At 39.6% G+C, this 23,395-nt stretch overlaps 1 protein-coding gene across 1 annotated transcript; it reads right to left on the bottom strand.

The window, feature by feature from the left end:
• Nucleotides 1–900: 900 nt before the first annotated feature.
• On the bottom strand, nucleotides 901–23,289 carry LOC146643260 (glycogen synthase kinase-3 beta-like). Its single transcript, XM_085395854.1, has 11 exons — nucleotides 22,903–23,289; nucleotides 13,910–13,995; nucleotides 11,574–11,675; nucleotides 11,362–11,445; nucleotides 10,815–10,925; nucleotides 10,446–10,576; nucleotides 9,025–9,229; nucleotides 8,792–8,887; nucleotides 7,041–7,227; nucleotides 6,730–6,807; nucleotides 901–5,834 (listed from the first exon to the last, which is right to left on the bottom strand). The coding sequence occupies exons 1-11, from the start codon at nucleotides 23,075–23,077 to the stop codon at nucleotides 5,773–5,775; spliced, it is 1,317 nt and encodes a 438-aa protein (XP_085251980.1). The 5' UTR covers nucleotides 23,078–23,289; the 3' UTR covers nucleotides 901–5,772.
• Between the last annotated feature and the right edge of the window lie 106 nt (nucleotides 23,290–23,395).

Here is a 23,395-nt window from a genome sequence, read left to right as displayed (position 1 = left end):
AATACTTTGAAAACAACTCAACAGGAAGACTCCTGGATATCTATACTTCTAGATAGATGTGTTAGCAACAAAAGGATGCAACATCATGTGATACAAATGAAAATTATCAAAGGGAAAAAGGGGTTTTGTGTTCATTCTGTCTCTACTTGTAAAACCAGATACTGGTCACACTGATAAGGACCTAACACGCTGTCGAGTAACTGTCCGTCTCCTGGACTCTCCTCTATGTGCTGTGCTGGGTGACATAGCAAACCTAGCAATGGGACGTACTTCTGTGAATCCAGAAATTGGACTACTTGCACAACCTCTGTAGGGTACAGCTACCAGTAGTGACAGTAGACTATGCAAAACATGAAAACAACCCCCCAGAGTAGATGAGGAGGGGAAAAAATGTCAGTGGATTCCACCTGTGAAACCATTCCTTTTGGGGGTTGTCTGATTGTTGAACCTCTAGTGGACCAGTTAATTTAATTGACAGCAAAGAAGCTTAAAGTGATTAAAACCCTCTCTGCTACTTAACTGACAAGATCAATATTCGTGAAGCTTAACAGACTTGATGCTGAACTGTGTCCCTTTCATTTTCCCTCTTGGGTGGGGCCCCCAACTTGTGTTTGTGGCCCTTCAAGCCACAGTAGGTCTTTAAGCAAGGAACTGGGGGGGGGAAGATACCAAGACACTGAAATTTACTCGCAGACAGAGTCCAATATAATTGTTCACCCTTTAATCAGGGATGTGATTTAAAGTGATGTATTAGGTGACGGTCTACCAAAGTAAGCAGAAGTGAGACATCTCAGTCTGAGGACAAGCTTGTTTCTGCAGGTTTGGCCCACAAAGAGCTCGAGCTGTGGATAAATGTTTAACTTTTAATCCAAGTCACAAACAAGACAACCCACGCTGTGACACAGTTTCATCACTTTATTACAGTAAATGAGTCCATATCGTACGCACACAGAACAGAGACAGACTTGTTTGTTTCTCTCTCCCTCTCCCTCCAGCACTCAGGCTCAGTGGTCTACGGGCCAGAGTGACACTAAAGTAAACAGATTAAATAAAAAATTAACAGATGTGATTTTTGTTTTTTTTAAAGGAGGTAATATTAACATCTGAGTTTTCAGAGAATTTAAGAACAATTTCTGAGATTCAGACTTCATGAAACTGTCAGTAATGTACATCCACACACACCTGATAGGTCTGTCGTAACACAGGCGCCCATGTCCACCCTGTTGTGATCGTTAGCAGCGATTCTGAATGCCACACAGCGCATAAACACAAAAATGCCCACATGTTGAGTACTAGCTGGACTCTAACCCAACTAAACACCTGTGAGATTGCTCGACACTTTTCCTCTCGATACTGCACAGTAATCATATTTTGCAAACTGTCACAAGCAAAAAGAGTTCTGTTCCAAAATGAGAATTAATGAGACGCTCGCTCTGATCCCGAGGCGTCAGTTAAGACTGCATTGTCAAACCTGCTGGCATCTGTGTTGTGATGCTCTGGGTAAAAAGCACGAAAATTTTCCGAAACCATAACCAAGCAGTTTATAAACGCATAGATTGAGGCAAGTGAAAGTCAAAAGTGAAAACCTGTTAATCCTGGAAAGTCACCAACACTCCTCCAAGCTCCTTATGACGATGACAACTGGAGCTGTGGTTAAGCCTCAGAGCGCCAACACTGAAGGACACATTTCGTATAATGGGGGAGACACAGAGGCACCTAATAAAGCACCATCATATAACTCAATAGGACATGTAAATCTCAGGTGCTTTTTAAACCTGCTCCACTTACAAGGCAAGAAATACAGGAAGTACAACCACACATAAAAATAAACAAAAAACACTAAAGAGCTTTATGAACTCTGATAAAAGTTCTTAACTGGAGCTGGAGAAGCTAAGAGTTAACTTTCAACTTTATGCCACAGACTGTAAATAAATGATGGACATAACTCCTGTCAGGTCACCCGTTGGTTAGTGAGGTCATGTTATAAAGCCCCTGAGCAGATATTTTCACTGTCGCCATCTTAGCTTTCTGTAACGAGACATCATAGTGAGGGGGTAGACCCGACTGTGAAATGAAAGAAAAGCAAGATCGCAACTTGTTAACCAATAAGCACCATGTTCAGAGACTTGCAGTAACAACAGACAAGTGGGCGTGTCCAAAAACAAACTACACTTCAAGACGAGTGATTGAAGAGACTGAAACAAAGGATACCAATGACTGACGTGTGAAGAGGTGATAAATACACTGATGGGTCATCTAAGCAACCAGAACCTTGGCTTCGCTTTTCAGAATCAGCGGCTACGTCCATCTTTTATATACAGTCTGTGCTTAACAAACCAAACTCTATGACTGAAATGAGTGAGAGTGGTGCGTTTGAGTGTGAGGAATAAAATAACTACACTGTGCACCGACCTTCACTGAATTGTTATGGGCTGCTTGTACTTTGTACTCTACCCCCTGTGAAGCAGTAACAGGAGCAATTACTTAGCCTAATAATGAAACTGAGTGCATTACTTTATCTGTGCTATAAGGATTAGGCTTGCTGGTGTTCGCCATCTACAGTCAAAAGGTAATGACTACTGTAAATATGACCTGCACAACCTGCAAAGAGATTTTCTTTTGCTTTTTTATGTTTTTCCAATTAAATTTACAGTCCATGTTTTTCCTCTTTCTGGGAAAAGCTGCAGGAAAAGGACCTGTTGGAGGATTGAATTAGTGCAGGTGGGAGAAAGTGGAACATCCTGTACATAAACAGCTCTTTTAGATATAATCACACTTAAATCAAAAATAAACCCCTTAAGTCTCACTTTAATGGTTTAATGTTCTGGACATTTCACATTTATTGACGTCACTGGCTGGCTTCTCGGGATAGACTCAAACCCAGGATGCTGCTTTTAAATGGCTCAGTCCTTTACAGGCGTCAGATTAGCTGATTATATTCACACTCGGTGAGCTGAGAGAGAGCATTATGGAACAGAACCCTTATAAGAGGCTCATTCAGCAGTCAGTCAGTCCACAGAGGACTAAAGGAGAAACAGGACGAGCTACTAAACAGTTTCACTGGTACACAAGAAAGAGAAGGAGAGAGAAAGATCGTCAACAAACATGAGGAGTGGCTGTTTTTTTTTTTCCTTTTCACTTTTGCAGTATTTACATTTTGGATAGTGAAAAAAATTATTTACAAAAATGCAGGAACTAAGACAGCTTAATGAGGGGAAATAAGATATAAACAACTCTGTAATAAAAGTAAAAAGAGGAACAAATAAAAATCAGTGATATTTACACGTGCGATAAGAGGAGGAGGGGAGTTAGGAAGTAAAATGGCTTCTGAAACCAGCCACATTTGAGTCCTCTCCTCAGGCTTGGTCACAGCTTTTCATTGCGTCAGAAAAGACTGACAGCTCTGCGTGTGAACGCTGTCGACCCGCAGAGTCGATCAAACGTGCTGGTTGGGCTCTTACAGCAGAGAAAGGGGGATGCAGCCGGCTTTAACGCGCCACAAACAAATGAAGCGGCTGGCGGGGAAGAGTGATTCTCCTTGTGTAAAATTAATGTGAACGTGTGGAGCAATTTAAAAAAAAAAAAAAAAAAAAAAAAAAAAAAAGGTGGGGTGGAGGAAAAGAGCAGGTGGAGGCATGGTACAATAGTATCAAATATACTATACTACAAACTTTCAAGTGGTCTGTGTACTAAAAATCAGTATTGTTGGCTGCTCTATTCCTAAAACACTGGCTGTTCAGACTGTAGGTGGGAGTATTCTCAGACACACACACACAGACACACACACACACACACACACACTCACTCTCTGGGCTCCAACTACTTAAAGAAAAAAACAAAACAATGCAGTGAGGACAGGAAGAACATCCTCACCATCACGGGGGTTAAATCAGAGTTGGTCCTCAAGAACACAGGAGTACCACACACACACACACACAGACACACACACACACACACACACACAGACACACACACACACACAGACACACTCAGCTTAAAGGGATTTCCCTGCTTGCCTACAGATATGCTTCCTCTTACGTCAGCACTGATGAGCTGATAGCCCAGCTCCATTTATCCTCGCACCATCACCACGACTTTAGAGTAACTCCAATCTCATCCAAAGACAACCTAATAAATAAACACGAACTCGCCGGAGCTTTCATTTGTTTCTCTGCTGCCTTTAATCAACAGTGAGACAAATACTCAAGCGCCACATTTCCAAACCAAGGAGGATTTAAAAAAAAAAAAAAAAAAAAAAAAAAACCCCAAAAAAGACAAAAACAGCTTTCTGATATCTGGACATGATTTGCATCTAAATCAATTTTTCTGCTAAGTTTTAACTGAAGTTTCGAGGCTTTCATATCCACACAACTACAAAAACCGGATGAGGGACCAATCAGATAATTCTCTGCTTCTTGTTTTTAAGCCATTAAAAGTCTGAATAATTTCAGACTGTAACACCAATTTATATGTTCATATCACTGACTTCATATCACAGAATTGAATCTTAAAAAGGAAGCAAATATGGAAATATAGTAAAGAAATAACTACGTTTTTGGTTTAGTTAAAACAGCAGAACACAGAGCCGTTTCCAGAGAAGGCTGAAATTCAAACATGTCTTTGGGGAAGGTTGAAAGTTTTCCTTTTCTGCTTGCTTAAAGAAAAGACTTTTTTTTTTTTTTAATATAAAGTCTCCACCTCCACATTATGGGGAACTTTTGCAATCTTCTTTCACAACACTGATCTAAGACTAAAAGTACTGTCTGAACCTTTTCCTGACATTTCATGATCAGGCGAACGCAGCCAAATTACCTGTGAAGAAGGAGAACGAGCAGCCACGCTTCTGTCCAGCCATCTAGAAACATTTCTGAGAAGGCCATTTCTTTTCCCCCAACCCTAATAGGTCTAAAACTATTTCCTGAAAAGTGATGCCTTCTTTTCGAGTTGCACTTAAGTGCCCTTTCCTACAAATATGCCTCTGTGGCCGACAATGTGGGACCTAATTTTAAAAGTAAAAACATGGTTAAAAACTGAGAAAGGGTCTCAAGCCTCAAAAAAATTAAGACTCCTTCCTTGTTGGGTATATATAGTTTAGTCAGAGAAGCGTTTAGTTCCTTTAGCAGACACACCTGTAAGGATGCTCGTTTCCAACACGAGGCAAACTGACATTTATCTGGCACTGGCCTGTTTTTTTCTTCCATCTGCAGCTAAAACAACAACAGCTGAAGGTTTGATTTGTAACTTAGGTAGAGGACTGGACTAAAATAATGTCAATGTCCCTGCAACTGTTCTCCCATCCTGAGTTAAATTAAAGTCCTACTGTGATGACCTGTGATGAGGGGCCCAGTTCTAGTCTTGTTCAGGCAGCGTGCACTCATTTAAAAACACTGAATAAAAAAATAATCTTAAAAGTGAGGGGGGAAAAACAGGTATATAATGATTTTACCTAGCCAAATAAATAAAAACAAAGAAAACAAAAATGAAAAAAAAATGGTTAACAAAAGCTTATAATACAGAGGACCAGCCCCGACTATTGAACCTTCTAAAACCACCCGAGCAGCAGCGGGACGATTCGGTGTGTGTAACAATCTCCTGTCGTAGTTTCGACCCTGACACCTAAACAACGAAGGGTTTGCTCAGTGGATTTACTGTACAGAAACAGACCATGGAAGAAGATAGCAAAGCAGCATGGTGGACAGCTGTGGACACAGAGTGTGTGTGTGTCTGAGAAAACATGGTGATGCTTTGCAGGCAGATGGGTGAGAAGCTGCTTCAGATGCTGTTGAGAGATCCTGGTACTGAACTGTGTTGAGATGAATCTGAACCGGTACCATCTGAAGGGGAGAGGAAGAAGAGGCAAAAGGTACAGTGAGCTTTAAATTGAAGCTTTACAGCTTTACAGAGCAGTAAACATCAGACAGTGTAATAGAAAATAATCAGTCTGAAATTTTATGCGTAGTGCTGCCATCTTGTGTCAGGAGAGAAAAAACAAAATAAAAACACCCGCTCCCCCAAACTTTCTATTTCAAACTATTTATGTCAGATTTATGTTTGTTTTGTTTTTTAAATACACAAGGTGACTCTTAAGATCTTCAGAAACTTCTTAAGGCCTTAAAATCAACTTTGCATCTATTTTAAATCTGTACAAAACAGTAGCTTAAGTTTCAATTTGAAAGTCCTAGGCGACTTCCTTCTCGAGTAATCGGATTTACAAACTTTGGTGTCCATGCTGACCGCCCACCCACCCAGCAGGGTGACAACAAAACCATAAGATTTTTACTGCTGAGACGTACAAACAGCATAATATTTTTGAAAGACTTTTGAAGAACTAATTTAAGGCATTTAAACTTAGAGAATTTTGTGCAGCCTGGCTCAATTTTACCAAATGGCCATCATAAACTTTTCAGGTGAATGAGTTTAATTCCCTACAAGGCATTTTAAGGATTTGTATGAACTAAAAATAACAGAGGTGTTCAAATTTATACAAATATACGATGTTGATGGGGACATCAAGGATGGGACTTAAATAAGGTGTGCTTATTAAAATGTTTCCATGAGATATAAAGATGGTTTTCAAAAATATAAAGACAATTTTAAGAGTTTTAATTCTTCAGTGTCTGGATTTAAAAAAATAAAATCAAAAAGGTAAAACATAAAAATATATTTCAGTTTTTTTCCCTCTCAGCTGCTATTGACAGTGTCAGTAAAATTACAATAAGAGTTTCCCACCGTGTGCAGAAGCAGCTGTGTGAGAGCGAGCGTGAGGAGGAATGAGGATTGAGTTCAGCTGAGGCTGGATCGACAGCTCTGCAGAGAATAAAAGGAGAGTTTTTATTTAGCGCTGAGTCATAAGGAGAGCGCAGTGTCATTCAACAGAACAAAAGAGGCATACTGAATTAACCGGAACACCTCAGCAGTCGCAGAACAAACTGACTTTAAAGTCGTGTTACAGACATAGAATCATCATGCAGAGCAGCTACAACTTAGCTGAACAATTAGCAAAGAAAAAAGGGAAGGAAACGAGACTTTAACTCTGCTACCTGTGGTGCTAAAGTTGAAGAGCATCGGCAGTTCTCGTCCACTGGGCAGCCTCGTGTTTGGCTGGCGCAGTTCGTCGAAGAAGGCATGTGCACAGGCCTCTAGCGGGGAGAGGCGTGAGGCTGGCGTGTACTCCAGCAGCCGAGAGCAAAGCGCAATGGCCTCTGGAGGGGTGCGAGGTTTAAACACCTGAGGAAATACGAGAGCTTTTCTTCAAAAGTTCCGACATCAAGCAACATGTTTTGATACTGGCAAGACATTGGTTAAACATACTGGCAAGCTCCATATGCCAGTATGTTTAACCAGTGTCATGCAATGCAGGGTTTCTTCCATTCTGGAAGTTAACCCAAAGTTAACCCAAAATGACAGACAGTCATTTCTATGCAGGAGTTCTGCATCTACAAAGGCAACAGCAGGCAGCTTTTGAAGTAGAGCCAGCTGCTTTGTAGTAAATTTACAAGGGATTCTTCTCTTGGCTGCATGCTGAGTATATACTTTTTGTATATCTCAGTTAATCAAACATTAAAAACACCTCAAGTCCATGTGGCCTCATCCTCACAACCACAGGATTTCTCTTTTTTACTCTAATAAACTTGTGCACCTAAAAGAGGTTTTCTACTCTCCTCCTCCTTAGGTCCTTTTTTTAAGGGAAAAGATAAATTATAGGGCTTTAAAATTCAATAAACCTACCAATAAAGATGAGCCTAATGATTGCTTCTGAGTGGCAGCACTTTATGGTTGCACTGGAAGCAGCAGTCGGTACATCAACAAAAATGATGTCCTAGCTGTAGGTGCCCCGTGCTTTGGTATCTCAGTTTTTCTAACCTGGTGCCATGTCTACGAGTGTGTTACAGCTCTACAGCAACATATAGCAATGCACACAGAGAGAAGCTGCAACAGCTGGAAAATATGAGACATGCTGGAGAAAACCTCTGTGACTGCTTCATTTCCTGTTTTGACTTCTTCTGCACCAGCGCTGGTGAAAAGGTTGCAACACCTACTGTTTTGGAGAAAACTAGCAAGTCCAGAGTGCCACAAACACCAATGTAAATATTCCCAGGGCTGTGATGATGTCATGCATACCATTGCAGTAACCATAAAGGAGGCTTACAGAGGACGTTGGGCACCAAACTGAATGAGACTTCACTTGAAAATACACTTAATGACACCAAAGACCAAATGACTCCTATCCCTGCTACACTACAGTAGCTACCAGTTAAGATACAGAAATGACTTTAAACTTTTAAATGTAAAGCATTTCATGGGCTCGCCGACTATATTACACATCAACTCCCCTTCAAAAACTGAGTCACTGCCCAAGTTCCTCGGGTCAGACTAAAGGAAATTTAGACACCCTGCAGTTGAGGAACTGTTTTGCAAAAGAACCGAGGTTAGCAAATTCTGCATCTACTTTTAAATCATTTCCTAAAACTTACTTTTGCAGAAATGATTCATTTTGTCTGAAAAAGTATAAAAGCTGTAACTGCTGGTTTTGCCATTTTCTTTTTAACATTATGAACAACAATACTTCATTTTTTGGGACTGTTACTTGACATCTAAGTCAGTGCCATCAATATAATTAACAAGAAACTACCAACATAACATTTTTCATTTACTTGATGAAACTGTGATAACTTTTATTTCTCACTTCAGACAAAAGATCGGTCTTATTCACAGTGCACCTGCTTCCAGAGAGCATAGACCTGGAGAAAACTGACTGTGCTGCTGTTATTCGTCCTCAGGTGTTATTTACCTTGGTCCAAGGATGCGCTTTGATCTGAGGGAACTTGAATTCTGTGTAGTTTGGATTCATCTCTCGAATTTGTTCCCTTGTTGGTGTTCCTAACACCTGAGAACAGAAGAGGAGGATAAGACATTTACTTCAAACAGAGTGTTTGCAAGACTACATTTTAATAGTATAAATGAATGGTGCAGAAAGACTTAAATGAAAAAACAAAACAACAAACAAACAAACAAACAACTCACTTTGATAATCTCCACTAGCTGATCCACTCCACTGTCACCGGGGAATATGGGCTGTCCGAGCAGCAGCTCTGCCAGTACGCAGCCAGCTGACCAGATGTCGATGTTTGCTGTGTAGTCTGTGGCGCCAAAAATCAGCTCTGGGGCGCGGTAGTACCGTGAGCAGATATACGACACATTTGGTTCACCCCGGATAAGTTGCTTTGCGCTGAAGGAAGCACAAGAATCACGTGAAATGGTAACAAAGACGGCAGGAAAAAAAGAAAGATAGGAGATCAATATATACCAAACGACTCCCTACTGAGCACTCAGTTGTCTGGAAAATAGTGACACTATTCCTGGAAGATGCCTCTGTGTGCAGATAGTAAGAGGGTCGGAAGTTTTTATATTTCCCTGAGCATCAAAGAGAAATATAGACTCTGAGGACTAACTTCTTTCCTTTACCTTCCCCTTCTGTCAGCAAGCAAAATTTGAAAACAATTTTTATGATATACAAACATTCATAAAGCAATATAATCTTAAAAGAGTACTTGATGACTTTTATAAAATTTGCAATCAGGCATTTGCTGTTTTGAATTATAGTTTATTTCTATCAGACAGATTAACACAACTGGGCAGAGCAAGATTAACACTTTATTACACACCATATGAGTCCTTTCATTTAACAACGTCTTAATTTAACTAATTAAACATTGTAATTAAAGTCTGATCTTCAACCAAATGCCTGATCATCATCTGCAGATACTGAAGAGGAGATCAGTAATGCAGCTTGAGTGCAGGAGAAAGGCTATTGGGAGAGACGTGTGTGCTTGTGAAACAGAAAAATAAGCATTTGAATAAAAAAAATAAAATACTACCAAAAATAAAAACAGAGCCGTGTTCCTGACGCTAAACTTGAGTTTTTGCCAGCTGTCATTTCTGGATCTAATATAAGACGCATGAAACCATACATCACTGTTTAATACTTCACACTCTGTACAGGGCTTTTCTCAGCACACGTTTACAGCAGCTGTGTTACTTTCTGCTTGTTTTATGGTTAACTTTTTTGTATTTTTACAACATTACTCTTTGCTTTTCCTTTGTGAAGTATAATGCTCTAATAGCCATTGACGTGTCCTCGTTTCCAATTAATCACATGCAGCAAACTCCAAGTCTTTCACATGAATGTGCTCATAGCTAGATTAGATGAGTTGAAATGAGGTGACAACCACCTTCATTACCCTGTTCAGACTGTTTGCAGTCCTATGCATGTTGAACTTGATTCACAGAACAGAATCTAAGTGTTAAGCATTAGAAATGCTGTTATTCTTCCCATATTAGATTTCAGAAAAAATATATATACTTAAAAGGCAGATAAACGTAATCCTGCTACTACCGTTAAATTAAGTTCTGATTTGTGTGGAAATTTTTTTGGTTTAGTTTACCTGCCAAAGTCACACAGCTTTAGGACGGCAGTTTCTGGGTCGACGAGCAGGTTTTGGGGCTTGATGTCTCTGTGACACACACCTTGGGAATGGATATAAGCCAGACTGCGAAACAACTGGTACATGTACACCTGTTGGAGGTCAACACAAAATACAAAAATCAGACAACATAGAAATAATTTATTAAGAGGCATAAATAGCATAAAGCTTGGTATTTGTACTGGAGACCTGAGGAGATTCTTGAAAACAAGAAGGAAATTCTGAACTTTACAATGTTTGAAGTTTTTGGAGAATAAAAACCTCAACAGAAAAATACTGTGACTTGGACAACATGGAAATGTTTTGGAAGGAAATTAGGGGCAGAATTACCTTCACATATATGATAGGAATAATGCTCTTGGCCTTGTTAAAATGCCTGGCAACCCTGTAGACCGTCTCGGGGACAAAGTCCAGCACGAGGTTGAGGTACACTTCATCCTTCTGCAAAGGATGGAGGGATTGACACAAAGGTAACTGTAGTTAAAGCATTTATGGTTTAAGACAGCTAAGCAAACAGACAGACAAGCCTGGCATAACCTCGCACGCTGATGCAAAACATTTCCAGTAAGTTACTTCTGCAACATTAAATCAGATTCTATATTTATCAGTAAAAGAAACTAATTTCTTCCCCTTTTTAGGGTTGGGTTATTTTTTTAATGCTATATCTGAGCATCTGTATATGTATTATGGACATGCACCATTTCCTTTTATTTATAGTTTCGACATACTGAAACTACTGGGAGTTTAGAGAGGTTTAATTATTTTATGTCTATTTTTTTTATAAACCATAGCTTAACTTATGTTAGTTTTGTTTCACCATCTCTTCTTTCAGCTCTCTTTAGAGTAGTCTGTACCATGACCCTTTTGTTTTTTTTACCTTCTCGCCACTAGAGTAGAAGAAATAACGTAATCGGACAATGTTGCAGTGGTCCAACTTCCTCATGATCTGTAGTTCCCGATTCTGTACAAACAGACACATGAGTCAATGAGGGAAACCAAGTAAACAAAGTGATCACGAAAACTATTAACAAGGAGGGTGAGGGGGGTGCCATTGATAAGATTATTACAGAAACTAAATTACACGCCTACCTTGAACCTCTTATCCTGCAGAACCTTTTTGATGGCCACCATCTCCTGTGTGTCGATGAGGCGAGCTTGGTACACCACACCAAACGACCCATTCCCAATGACCTGCAAGGTTTTAACAGAACAGGAGAGTCAGACTGAAGGACAGCCCATCAGGTGATCAACCACAAACATTTATTTAATTTCCTGAAAGCTGCAGCTGCTGGTGTTTCCATTCTTTTAACAGTAATAAATTGGCTCTATCCATCTTTGACTGATAGTCTGTTTTTTTCTGAAAGTCTTTTTCAAGCCTACAGCGCATATGATGACTCTTCAGTGGAGATCTGTCACTCTAACAACCACAAAATTTAAATTATAAAATAGCAACTTATGTATTTAAATCCAAACAATCTTCCTTTTTTGTTAATCCTACCTCAGCCTATTCTTATAAAACTAATGAAGTAGTTTCTCATGCCTAAACCTAACGATTTATGGTGTCCAACCAAATTCCATTAGTAATCTAACAGAAGTGTTAAGGGTCTCATGCAGGACTTCTGTGAAATGATAACTATGTGGACATATGTAGAAAATTTGTTTATAAAAATAAATAAGAGGGGAAATTAATGATCAAGAAAATGTTTTAATAGATTAAATCTTGTGACTGTTTCACAAAAGATAGATGGATAGTCAGACATGAGCACAGAAACAGTACATGAATAAATCAAAATTCTTTGGCAATTTTCCCATTTAAATCCTTTGGTATTAAAATTACAGGTATTAAAAATGGCGATTAAGCACATTGAGATGTTTGTAGTCAGATTTTATTTCTGCTTAAGACTCTTGCCAAATTATACAAATATAATGATAACGTTCCACTGCTGCAGGCATCAGACAAGTTAAGTATTTCTGATAAGCCTAAACGACGATTTTATTGGCTTTGTGATAAAAGTGTGATAAATCTGAATTTACACACACCTACAGAGCCATTAAGTAATCTTAAAAGTGATAACAGCCTGGCTCTGTGCAACACTCTTCTTTATGTAGTTTCAGGCTACAGTTGACACAGTTATGTCATTTTTTCCAAAGACACAAGCAAAAGAATGTGCGCCTTTAAAATCATGCATTTTTATGGCTTGGCAGAATAATTATGGAAATATCAGCATTGACCAATACCCTTATTAATTCCACATGCAGTGATTAAAGTTTCAAATAACGTTTGACTTATCCCTGTGAGCCAAAAGCTCAGGATTCAGATTGTTCCACTGGTAGCTCTATAGGATGGGTGTCAAACTCCAGTCCTTGAGGGCCAGTGTTCTGAAACTTCATGCTGAGGTGGTGATGTTACAGTAGCTCATGAGTGAATGAACATGGTGCAATTAAAGTACTTTTAGGAGTACATTTTTCCAAACACATGTATTTTAATTTACTTGAGTTAGGTTAGGGGTTACCACCTCAGCATGCAGTTCTATAGTCTTGCTAATGACCTACTTATTTTATTCCGTTGTGTTGCAGCTGGACACGTTTAAAAGTTTCAGGACACTGGCCCTCAAGGACTAAAACCTGTGACGTTTAAAAACTCATGAAAACTAACTCATCAAAAACTAATCACGAGAATCCAATAAAAATATAAAGTTGGAAATAAGAACGACAGATCCCATTTAACGTCTTTAACGCCCTTGTCATACCAAACGAGGGCAGTTTTTGCTGAGATTACATACAAAGTTTATGCACGATTTGGTTTGCCAAAAATTTCTGTTAGACAATAAGAAAAGTGGCAATAATGCGTCTGTGTGGGTTGAAAATATTTCAGCTTCAGTGAAAAATCTGCTTGATGCTGTATCATGATGACCCATCAGCTGAAACTCTCCTACAGACTGGATGTTTTGGTGGCGTCACCAACAATGACAAATGGAGGACAAGCGCACTGTACTCGCCAACTGTTTGATTCAACTTCAGTTTCTCATTGTTACAAACTACATAAACTATAAATTCATTTTGCTCTTGGAGAAAAGGGGGGGGAAAAAACCTGGATGCTACTAAGAACCAATCAGAAGTCCTTAAAAGTGGTTTGATTTTGATACATTTTCTTTTAGTTTCAAGAAAACTGAAATTGTGTTGTTCTGATTTTTAAAAATCCAAAAGAAACCAAAGAAGACGTATAAGCATTTGGTTCTGCACAAGTGTGTTTGGTCTCTACTTGCTACATAGACTGGGGGCTTTACATGTGCTGTTCACAACTGTGCGTTTAATATGCAGCAACTAAGTAAAACCATCCTCAACAGACAAAACAAAAATGAGGAGAAGACTTGGAAAAAGAAAGTTGTAATTTCATAGAGCTTCAGTTTTTCTTTCTTTCTCACCTTGATGTCAGTGTAGGAGACTTCCTGTGGGCGGTCTGGTCCCTGACCCGGTGTGGCCACGACTGTTGTCACCTTCCCGCTGTCTCCTAGGAAACAAGCAGGAAGAGGCATGTTAAAAATTGTAGGTATAGTGCGGTTAACTGTGCTGCAGACCACAGAACAGTTATAAGGAGGTTTTAAATGTCCTGTCATCCCTCTGGCTCATTTCTATGAGACTTAAAGAAATGAAAGACCTTTAGGATACAAACTAAACAGCACTCCTGACATTCAACTGACTGCCAACAGCCTTTACATCTGGGCTGTCTCTCCACTGGCCGGGTGATTATTTAGGTTAATGACAGCCTGTGAATGATTGTCAACTTTACAAAACCCTCCAAGGAAGAAGGAGCGAAAGACAGAGTTCATATTCAAGACGCTGTGACTAATTAAAGTGGGAATGGACCCAAAAATAGGCCAGCCACTTTCTTTGTCTTCATAAATTTTTTTTAAGTCATAACAGCCTAACATAAAAGGATTATTTTTGTAGCATCATCAGCCATATATTAGCCTCCAGTATAATGGGAAGACTGTAGCATTTCACTCAATTATTGTTTAACTGAAATGGAGGAAATATACTTTTCTGCCATTAACATTTTCACACGTGAGCCTCAGATTGAGGTTCAATTACCCAGACATCTAACCTACCCGAATGGTTCAATCATTAAGGTGGTGACTTTGGTTTGCACACATGATTTCATGTTTTTCCCATCACCTCGTTTCCTGTCAGCTAGATGTTCGCTCACTAAAGCCCGTTTTTTTCACTAGCACCTACTTCACTCGACTGTTTTTAGGTTTTTCCATTAGGTGGTAGTACAACCTGGTACCAGGTACTTTTTTAGTACCTACTCGAACGGATTTCCAAGTGAGCCGAGTCGAGCCGAAAATGTGCCATCAACAGACTGCACGCCACTGATTGGCCAGGGAGTGACGTCAGTCAATGAGTCATGAGGGCAACTTTCAGGAATAAAACCAGTCATTTGTGGAAACCTGGAAATGATGAAAATGGCTACGCACAAGTGCCCTCCATTTTTGTGTTTGTTTTGCATAAAAATGTCACAGGACCTTGCTATAATACCACCACCCACATTGAGGTAGTAATCAATTATAATGGAAAACAATCGAAACTCAGTAGAGTCACGTTGAGTAGGTGCTGGTGGAAAAGAGGCTATTTTTTGCATGTAAAAATAATCCTGAGAACAGAAATCCTGCATACGTGGCTGAAACCGTGACTCTCTCTCAGGTCAAAGCTGGTCGAGGTGTGAAAGCAAAAACTGAATCACAGACCGAAGGACGGTGACATTCTTCCGATGAGCCCCAGTCTCTTACAAAGAAAGAAATATCAGAATACTGCAAAAAGAAATTAAATGCATGGGTTGTTCTCTATCAGATAAGGCATGCCTTGGAGTTGAGAAAAGTGTAAAGCATCTCCAACATCGGCCCAATTTCCTTTCACATCTATTTTTTACCAACAAGGTTTCTAAGTGTCAAAATGTTTGATAAATTAGCATGTACACTTCAATCAATCATCATCAACACCACCACCACAAACAAACAGATAAAAGTAAAAAAAAAAAAAAAAGGGGGGGGGATACAAACACACAAAACGTTTCCTCAACAGTCCAAGTAGAATCATAGTTTAGAAGTACTAATTCTCATAGGAAGATATGCCTCGTGCAGAAAAGTCACTGTCTTGTATATGAAAATTTGGGAATCATCTGTTGTTCCTGTCAACTAGTTCTGAAATTTCCAGTACAGACCAAAGTAGTTTTGGGTTTCCACCAAATGAAAATCACCAATACTGTGTTTTCAGTGGGGTTTACTAAACTCAAGATTAAAAATGTCATTTTTGTTTGGCAAATTGACGGGTCTTAGTTTTGAGTATATGTGGATCAATCATGCCTTTATGCAATACCCTTAAAGACTCATTTGAGCCTGGAAAAACCTCGAATAAACTGCATCAGCAGGTTTCCCAGACATGGATTAGGCCTAGGCCCAGTCTAAACGAAAAACTCAATGAAAACCTGTGTTGACGGTCTGCGATTAGGCTTAATCTATGTCTGAACCTTGATCCGATTCCCATTTCTCTGTGTGGCCATTGGTTAAACTTAATATGACAACCCTGCTTTAACTTTAAATTTAATTTTCCTGTGTTATCTGTGCAGTCTAAATAATGGGGCAACACTGTCATGTAGCTATGATGGTTCTGTGTCACTACCACTCTATGTCCACACACTTAATGCTCTGTTTACCAAACAAGACAATGCACTTATTGATATTGTTCTCGTTCACACAGAACTGCATACCCTAGTGTTCCTGCATGTCTGTGTCCACACAGCAAACTGTCCTGGTTATCCAAATGACACGATGGCAGTATCTGTTACAGCTGAAACCGTGAGGCCTGCAGCGTGACCGTGTCAGTGGGTTCCCTACCTCATTGACTGGGTTCAAGCTCTGAACCCTGATGAACACACTCACTTGTCCAGGTTAAAAGTAGGGCAACTGTCTTAGATGCTGCTCCCCCCCCCCCCCCCCCCCTTCTGCTGCTGTTTATTTTTTATAGCATGAAAAATAATTTCCACGGGCTTGTAACTTGCTCGAGGCTGTTAATCTATCACGATAAAGATGAAGCCTTTTCTCCGTCTTCGTCAGAGTTCCTGATTTATCACCGCTTCACGGTTCAGTGTTTTCATACCAGCGCTGCATTGTGTGTCACCGCTTGGCTTCCTGTCTTTCACCTGACATTCACAGACGGGAAACACGCGTCTCCAGGAGGAAATAATCCCTGCATGCATGCCATTATTCAAACTCTGTCACACCAACACCAATTCAGCTGCAGTTTTTTTTTTTTTTTTTTTAAAAGGCTGATACATTGTAGCCAGATCAAAAAATGCGTGTTGCATCTACTCCTCCTAACCTCCAAGTCAAATTAATAATGACCTCAGCTGAACATTTATCTCCCACTGGGATATTTCTAATCAAAAAATGTTTCTTAACAGGAATTTGGTTGTATATTTATACGTTGTATTTTACTGCAAGTGGCTCATTGTTGTGGCAAGGAAAATGAACACTTGCATGCAAGTCCCGACAAAAAACACTCTGATTTTATTGTAATTTCCCACCCATAATCGTTATATATGATAATAGACCTAGAACAAGATTTACTGCTGCAGAACTCTTGATTTTGAATGTTTCTCTGCAAATATTTTAAATACGACACATCTAAAAACCATGTGTTTGTTTAGACTTGCTCTGAAACAGAAGCACAACAGAGGATAAAAGGCTGGTGTTAAAATAATAAGGGCACACTGTACCCACCTTAAGTGTTCCTTTTCTAGTATTACTGACACAAATAGATTTAGTAATGTAGTTGGTAATGGTGCATCACAACAAGTTTCCCCTCATGTTACTTGCGGAAATAGAGTTGTGCTAGAAACCTACAAATATCTGCAGCCAGTGGAAAAGTAAGCTGGAATCAAAACATATTGTCAGCATTAACGACCGAGTGTTAAGCTTCTATTCAGTTCTCTCCTTTTTTTCCTGTCTGTCTGAAAACCCAACGTGAACCATTCATCTCCAGCTGCTTTTAAATGCCATCAATAAGCTTGCCCCTCGTTCCTTTTTGAAAATTTTTACACCACAGTTGAAACAGAACTTGAGTAAACAAGGATTCATATGCACACAGAAAACCATTCACTCACTGTGCATCGCTTTGAAACTGATGATGATCACTTGTGGAAATCACAAGGTCCATCTTGTCTAGTAAGCCTCTACCTTATTTACCACTAGGTCTTATGACAAATATGACATTTGACACTTTCACTGGTAGCCCCTTCAGTCATTTGCTGCAAGTTGAGAAAAGTTTATCTCAGGTCCCGCCCACTTTTGCGTTGCCAAATATGTACATTCTGTGATCTCTGGTCACTACAGTGCAGCAAATCACTTCTGGTGTGGACACAGTTTAATTGAATGGAAGATAATTTCACACCTTTTAAACTTTGAAAACAAAATGTAAATACATTGAAGTCCCATACAGAATAAAATGGGCACCATAAATAAGCGTACTTGGTCATTTATAAGCCAAATAATTTAGTCAGCTGAGGGTTACATTATGCAAGAAGTAGTCTGAATTGCCACACTTAAGCAGCAGGTTTCTGTGTTAATATCTTTACACACAAGAAACAAACTGCACTTAGATGAACTCCACACTTTAAAGCAAAGTAGTTCAAGAGAATTAAGTTTACCTTATTAATATGCAGTTTAATGCAGCAGCATCTTCCAAAAAATCTAACCAGGGCATCTGCTCTGTGGGGAGAACTGCTGGTGGAAGAAAGAGGCTTCTATTGTTTTAGAGTATAGCACTCATGTTATGTTTAACATGTCCATAAAAAAACAAACAAACCAAAAAACAAACATGTCCACTTCCCGGTACACTGAGGTTACATCTGTGAGTAAACTGTAAGCTGATTTACATCAACTTTACATAAAATCAATGTAGCTGTTACCAACCTTGTGATACCCTCAAGCCTGAGGTGATCACATGATTGTATCAGAAACGTCTCTGCAGTGTTTCATAGAAGAGATAGTGACTCAACACACATTTCCTACTTTATCAAACTGACAGTCTGACACTGAGCTGTCCGTTTTCTAAAGCTTGTCCAGGTCACAGGTAGAGTGACCTAATCCTAACAAAATAAATATTTGTGTGGATCAGATTAAAAAAAAATGTTTTAAATGTGTGTTACTGGGAATTATGCACTCGTTTATTAACAACATTAGTATTTAACAATGTTTCAAAGGGTAGAAACACGCATGAATGCTGTTGAATAAGTTAACAGACTTATTCAACAGCAAGGCCTATTCTAAGCCAGGAAACACCTGCTACAGTTAAAAGACAGCCTGAAATACTGACATTGTTAACCTACACAAAAGCTTCACAGTTACAGGTGTGGCATCATTCGTGTGAAGGACAAACATCCAGGATTTAATTTAATTGCATTTTTCCCCAACTTGCTTGCTAAGAATAAGCAGTAAGCATAAATGAAAATAGATAACTCTTTCTCAGTTTTACCGATGGATAAACACATTTCAAACATCACAACTTTTACTTGGAAGGCGAACGGTCTCTTGCCCCTGACTTGTGTCCTACATGTTCAACCTCCACTGTACAGGTATGATGCTCTGAATTTTATATATTGCATTGCAAAAGTCAAGCCCTCATATCATTCATCCAGCATTGACATCGGATTGCCATGAGCACGAAACTAGAAGTTAGATCCTCAACTGTATTTTGCATTATAAAACTTCAAACACTGCAAAGGAATTACACTTTATGCATGAAGCAGACCTGAGATAAATCCTGGTGCTGCTCACAGACCATACAAAAAAAACAAAACAAAACAGGAAAAGAGAACATCTTCCTGGATGCAGCGGTGACAGCAGCCGACAAGGTAATTATACAACGATGTGAAGAAATGTTCTGCTTCATGGAAGCAGGACCTGTTTCCTCTTTTGAATAGAAAAACTCTACAATACACATACACACACAAAAAAATTTAATTCACTGTCAAGCATCCCATAATATTAGCATCAATTCTGATGCTGGTACTCTAATTTCCAAGAGAGAAATATTTTAGTGATTATATAAGTATTAATAACAGCGTATTTCAGCAAAAATGTAATCATAGAGGATTACTGTACACAGCATGTCTTTAGTCCTCCTCCTTCACTTCAAAGACATGTCAGGGCTTGTCAGCTCAGGAGGTACATTCACACAGGGCCTTAATGCAGAAAACTAAGGTTTTCAGGACATCTCCACACCAATTAAAACTATTTTGGCAGGTAACCAGGTGGGTAAGCAACCTGTTATTTAATCTAAGCTATAAGGAGGTGCATTTTTCTTCATTGTTTAATACACAGTGAGGTAAAAATGTCATCTTTAAGAGTTACCAACAACAAGTACCATATTCAGAGCAAAGGACTGAAATTAGACCAATACCGGTATTTTATAACATCAAGGAAATGCCTCAACATTACATGTTTTCCAGTCTTTATACAGACAGATCCATTGAAAAACAAGCCAACGCGTTAGAGATTTAGTTGTGGACTTTGACTCAGGCTACACACTAGCCCGGATAGATTTGAAAACAGCGTTTTCGTCTGAAAAACGCTCGGAGTCCACAGTAGCGTTTTCAGTCATTTTCACAGAGTTGTGCGTCCACATTGAAACAGCAGAAAACGCCTACGTTCCAGTACCGTGCATGCGTGAAGCGCAAGAAGATTCGGCCTGCCTCATTTCTGTCAGCCGTTTATTTACTTTCCGGCTCGTTGAAATGTCGCGGCAAAATGTCGAGGAAAAGCACCGAGTTTTTCAAATGGACTAACAATGAGGTGGAGATGTTGCTGCAAGTAACACAAAAGTACAAAGTTGCAAAAGCGAGTGAGAATTAAAGAATTTGAAGAAAAGCTATCTGGAGCATGTACAAACTGATATTAATGTTTAAAAGGGCTGTCAAAATTGAGAGCAAATAAAACAACTGCTGTATAATGCCCTCCGCTATCTTTGTTTAATTAGTCACATGAGTGCATCACATGACTAAAATGCGTCATCGTTTTCGAAAGTCTGCGTTTTCACTGTCCACACTGCGACGCAAACGCACCGTCTTCAAATGTATTCGTTTTCCAGAGCGTTTTCAAAACGCTGCGTTTTTCCTTGGGGAAAGCGCCATCCGGTGTGGATGGGAGGCCAAAATGGAGAGAAAACGATGTGTTTTCAAAACGCATTAGTGTGGACGGAGCCTCAGAGCTGAACTTTTCTCATGTGAGATTTATCTCCAGATCTGCCATTTATCTCCTTAAAAATGCCACAAAAGTGAAACCATTTCTTTATCTCTCCAAGTGACCAAGCTTTTAAAGCAGGCTTGAAAAATGCTCAGCTATCTAGTCTTTGAAAAAACAGCAGCCTGAGTGCTTATCTGGACAAGATGGATGGTACGCATTAAGGCCCTACACGGTCCTTTGCTGCACAAATCCAGGAGTTTTCCAGCAAAAAACAAAAAAAGTGTTGGCTTTCTACCTAAAGAAAGATCAGCAGGATTATGATTTCAAAGTTGTTGGTTTTTTGTTTTTTTTTTTAATTCTTGTTAGTGGTGTTTAATGTTTAATGTAGACTTTAGTAAGGCAACACAGATTCTGTGCCTTACATATACTGGAAGAAATTGTGATTATATTTGCAGTCATCACTGCCCCAAAGGTCCATTTTTAGCCAGAAAAAAGCCCTAATGCGTCTTATATGCTCTCAGAGTATACGCCATTATACCAGGTGGGGCAGCTTTTTACTTTTTATGCTTCAAATCACAGGAACAATCACTGAAATAGAAAATCTAAAACCGGCCTCTTCAGCCTGGCTTGTGATTAAGTATGATTTATAGACATAGCTTACCACTTTTTAAATTGGCTTTGCTGTATCTAGTTTTCAAAATGTAATTAATGTTAAATCCCTTTCAAATATTTATCGGGCGTTACCTTCCTGTGTTCCCTTCTCCTTTTGAAAAGGCATGTATGGTTTAAAATAAATAAAATAAGTTATTGTATTTTATTCTGTTTGGTTTTATAATTTACTCTCTACTTTTTATTTCATTTGTTTTATTATTTTTTTTATAGGCTTGTCAGTCATCTGTGAAGCACTACAATTCAACTTTGCATTGACTAAGCTCCATGTCCAAGTTTAATTTTAATCCCCCAAATCACTTCATTCCCTCACGTGTCAACGTTGCTCCGGGTTCACTGTGGTCTGCTGGGAGTGAGGCTGGCTATACAATTAAGCATATCAGAGGTTTAGGTGTTTTTTTTAATTTTTTATTATTATTTCTGATGAACAAAAATGGATTAAAGTATTTTTACCCAACTTACAAAAAGAACTTGTTTAAAAAAATAAAAATAAATAAATATCACAGTCCTGGTGATATATTCAGGAAAATCCTACTGACAGAAATTCTGCCTCCAGGTATAGCTTGCAGGTTGCTCAAACATGACAAAAAAAAAAAAAAAAACACCTGATCAACCATTCAAAAGAGTATCTTTAAATTGCCAAAGGCAACATTTGATAGGACATCAGTCTGTGTTGTTCTGCTGCAGAGAAACTAGGGGTCACATGGCTTTGAACTGGAGATGACCTCCCTTTTGGGCTCTAATATCAAGAGACGCGGCAGTGGCTGCAAATGGATGATAAGGTTTGGATTAACACACACACATAGATCTCTGCTTACACCCGCTACTACAGTGATAAAAGGGCATACTATTATTTCTCCTCAGACTGAGGAAACCCACTCCTTGGGCTCTGCTGTTGGACGTGGATCACTTGCATCCTCCAGGCGTCGGCCACCTGCTGCTAAGCTTCTTTTTTAAACACTACCCCGCAGGTGACCTTGGTGAATATGCAACTTTTCCGCCCTGACCCTCCACCAGTGGATTCAGACTGTTAGCTAATGGCACTCTCAGCTACACCTACAAAAAACCCTTCAATTGAGCACTCAACTTGGCTTATTACAGTCTAGCTTGGTCACAAAGAACAACGGAGCTGATTTAACAGCTCAGCAGCCACAATGACCACAATAAAAAAATCCAACCCACTTGCAGCTTTTAAACACATATTAGTTAGTTACTTCAAATCTTTAATGTGCTTTAGTTTTGCTCGATTAAAATGATGGCATGTGAAACAGTCTTGACACCAGACGGGGTGAAAAGAGCCATCGGCCGGACAGGGAACTAGTAATGTACAAAACAAGTGGCTAACGTTAGCAGGCTAGTAACCTTGCTAGCCAGTTCGCGGAGAAATAACGACTTTCCTCTGCGCTGTGACACATAACGACGGTGTGTAGTTTTTAGTTTGTAACTTGTAATATGACATATTGATTCAGCACATTCTGATAAGGAGTTAGTAGATAATTACAACTTACTGGCAAGCTTAAGGTTGGAGCATCCTGACGAGCTGCTACCGGAGGCCTGCGAGACCCCGGTCTTTCCTGTGCTGCTCCCCACGGCAGCGGCTGATCCGGCGGACGCAGCAGCGGCTCCTGGAACACCTGGCGGCTCAGCAAACGAGCTGGTCCTGGGCCGCCCGCTGCCGCTCATATCTCTGTGCAGGGGTCAGGGTTGTTGTTTCACCGTTTTTTCAGCTAAACCACTATTACTTATGAACAACCGGCAACGAACAATCACACCAAAGACACACCAAGAAACACCGCTCCCGTTGCCGCCGGCTGTCTGGGCTTATAGCTGTTGCTAGACACCTAGAAACAGACCGCACGCAATGACACCTGGGAGATGGAGTTAGAGCCAACCGCTACTTAGGTTTGCCGCTCTGAATTTTACAAATCAAAACAACTACAAATTTCAACTGGATTAACAGGAGGGATGTAGGCCAGAAAGAGCCGCAGCTACAGTTAAATT

Source organism: Rhamphochromis longiceps, linkage group LG22 (genome assembly GCF_057381845.1).
Source record: "Rhamphochromis longiceps isolate RC_006_pf linkage group LG22, R_longiceps_female_GT1.1, whole genome shotgun sequence".
NCBI classification, from domain to species: domain Eukaryota; kingdom Metazoa; phylum Chordata; class Actinopteri; order Cichliformes; family Cichlidae; genus Rhamphochromis; species Rhamphochromis longiceps.
Note: the sequence above shows the minus strand (reverse complement) of the source record. Positions and strands in the feature narration are given on the sequence as shown.

Excerpts from the sequence above, each read along its gene's own strand:
- LOC146643260 (XM_085395854.1), bottom strand. The coding sequence starts at position 23,077 with ATGAGCGGCAGCGGGCGGCCCAGGACCAGCTCGTTTGCTGAGCCGCCA. Across the intron at positions 13,996-22,902 it reads CTCCAACCTTAAGCTTGCCA|GAGACAGCGGGAAGGTGACA; the intron begins GTAAGTTGTAAT and ends CTTGTTTCCTAG. Across the intron at positions 7,228-8,791 it reads AAGCGCATCCTTGGACCAAG|GTGTTTAAACCTCGCACCCC; the intron begins GTAAATAACACC and ends GTATTTCCTCAG.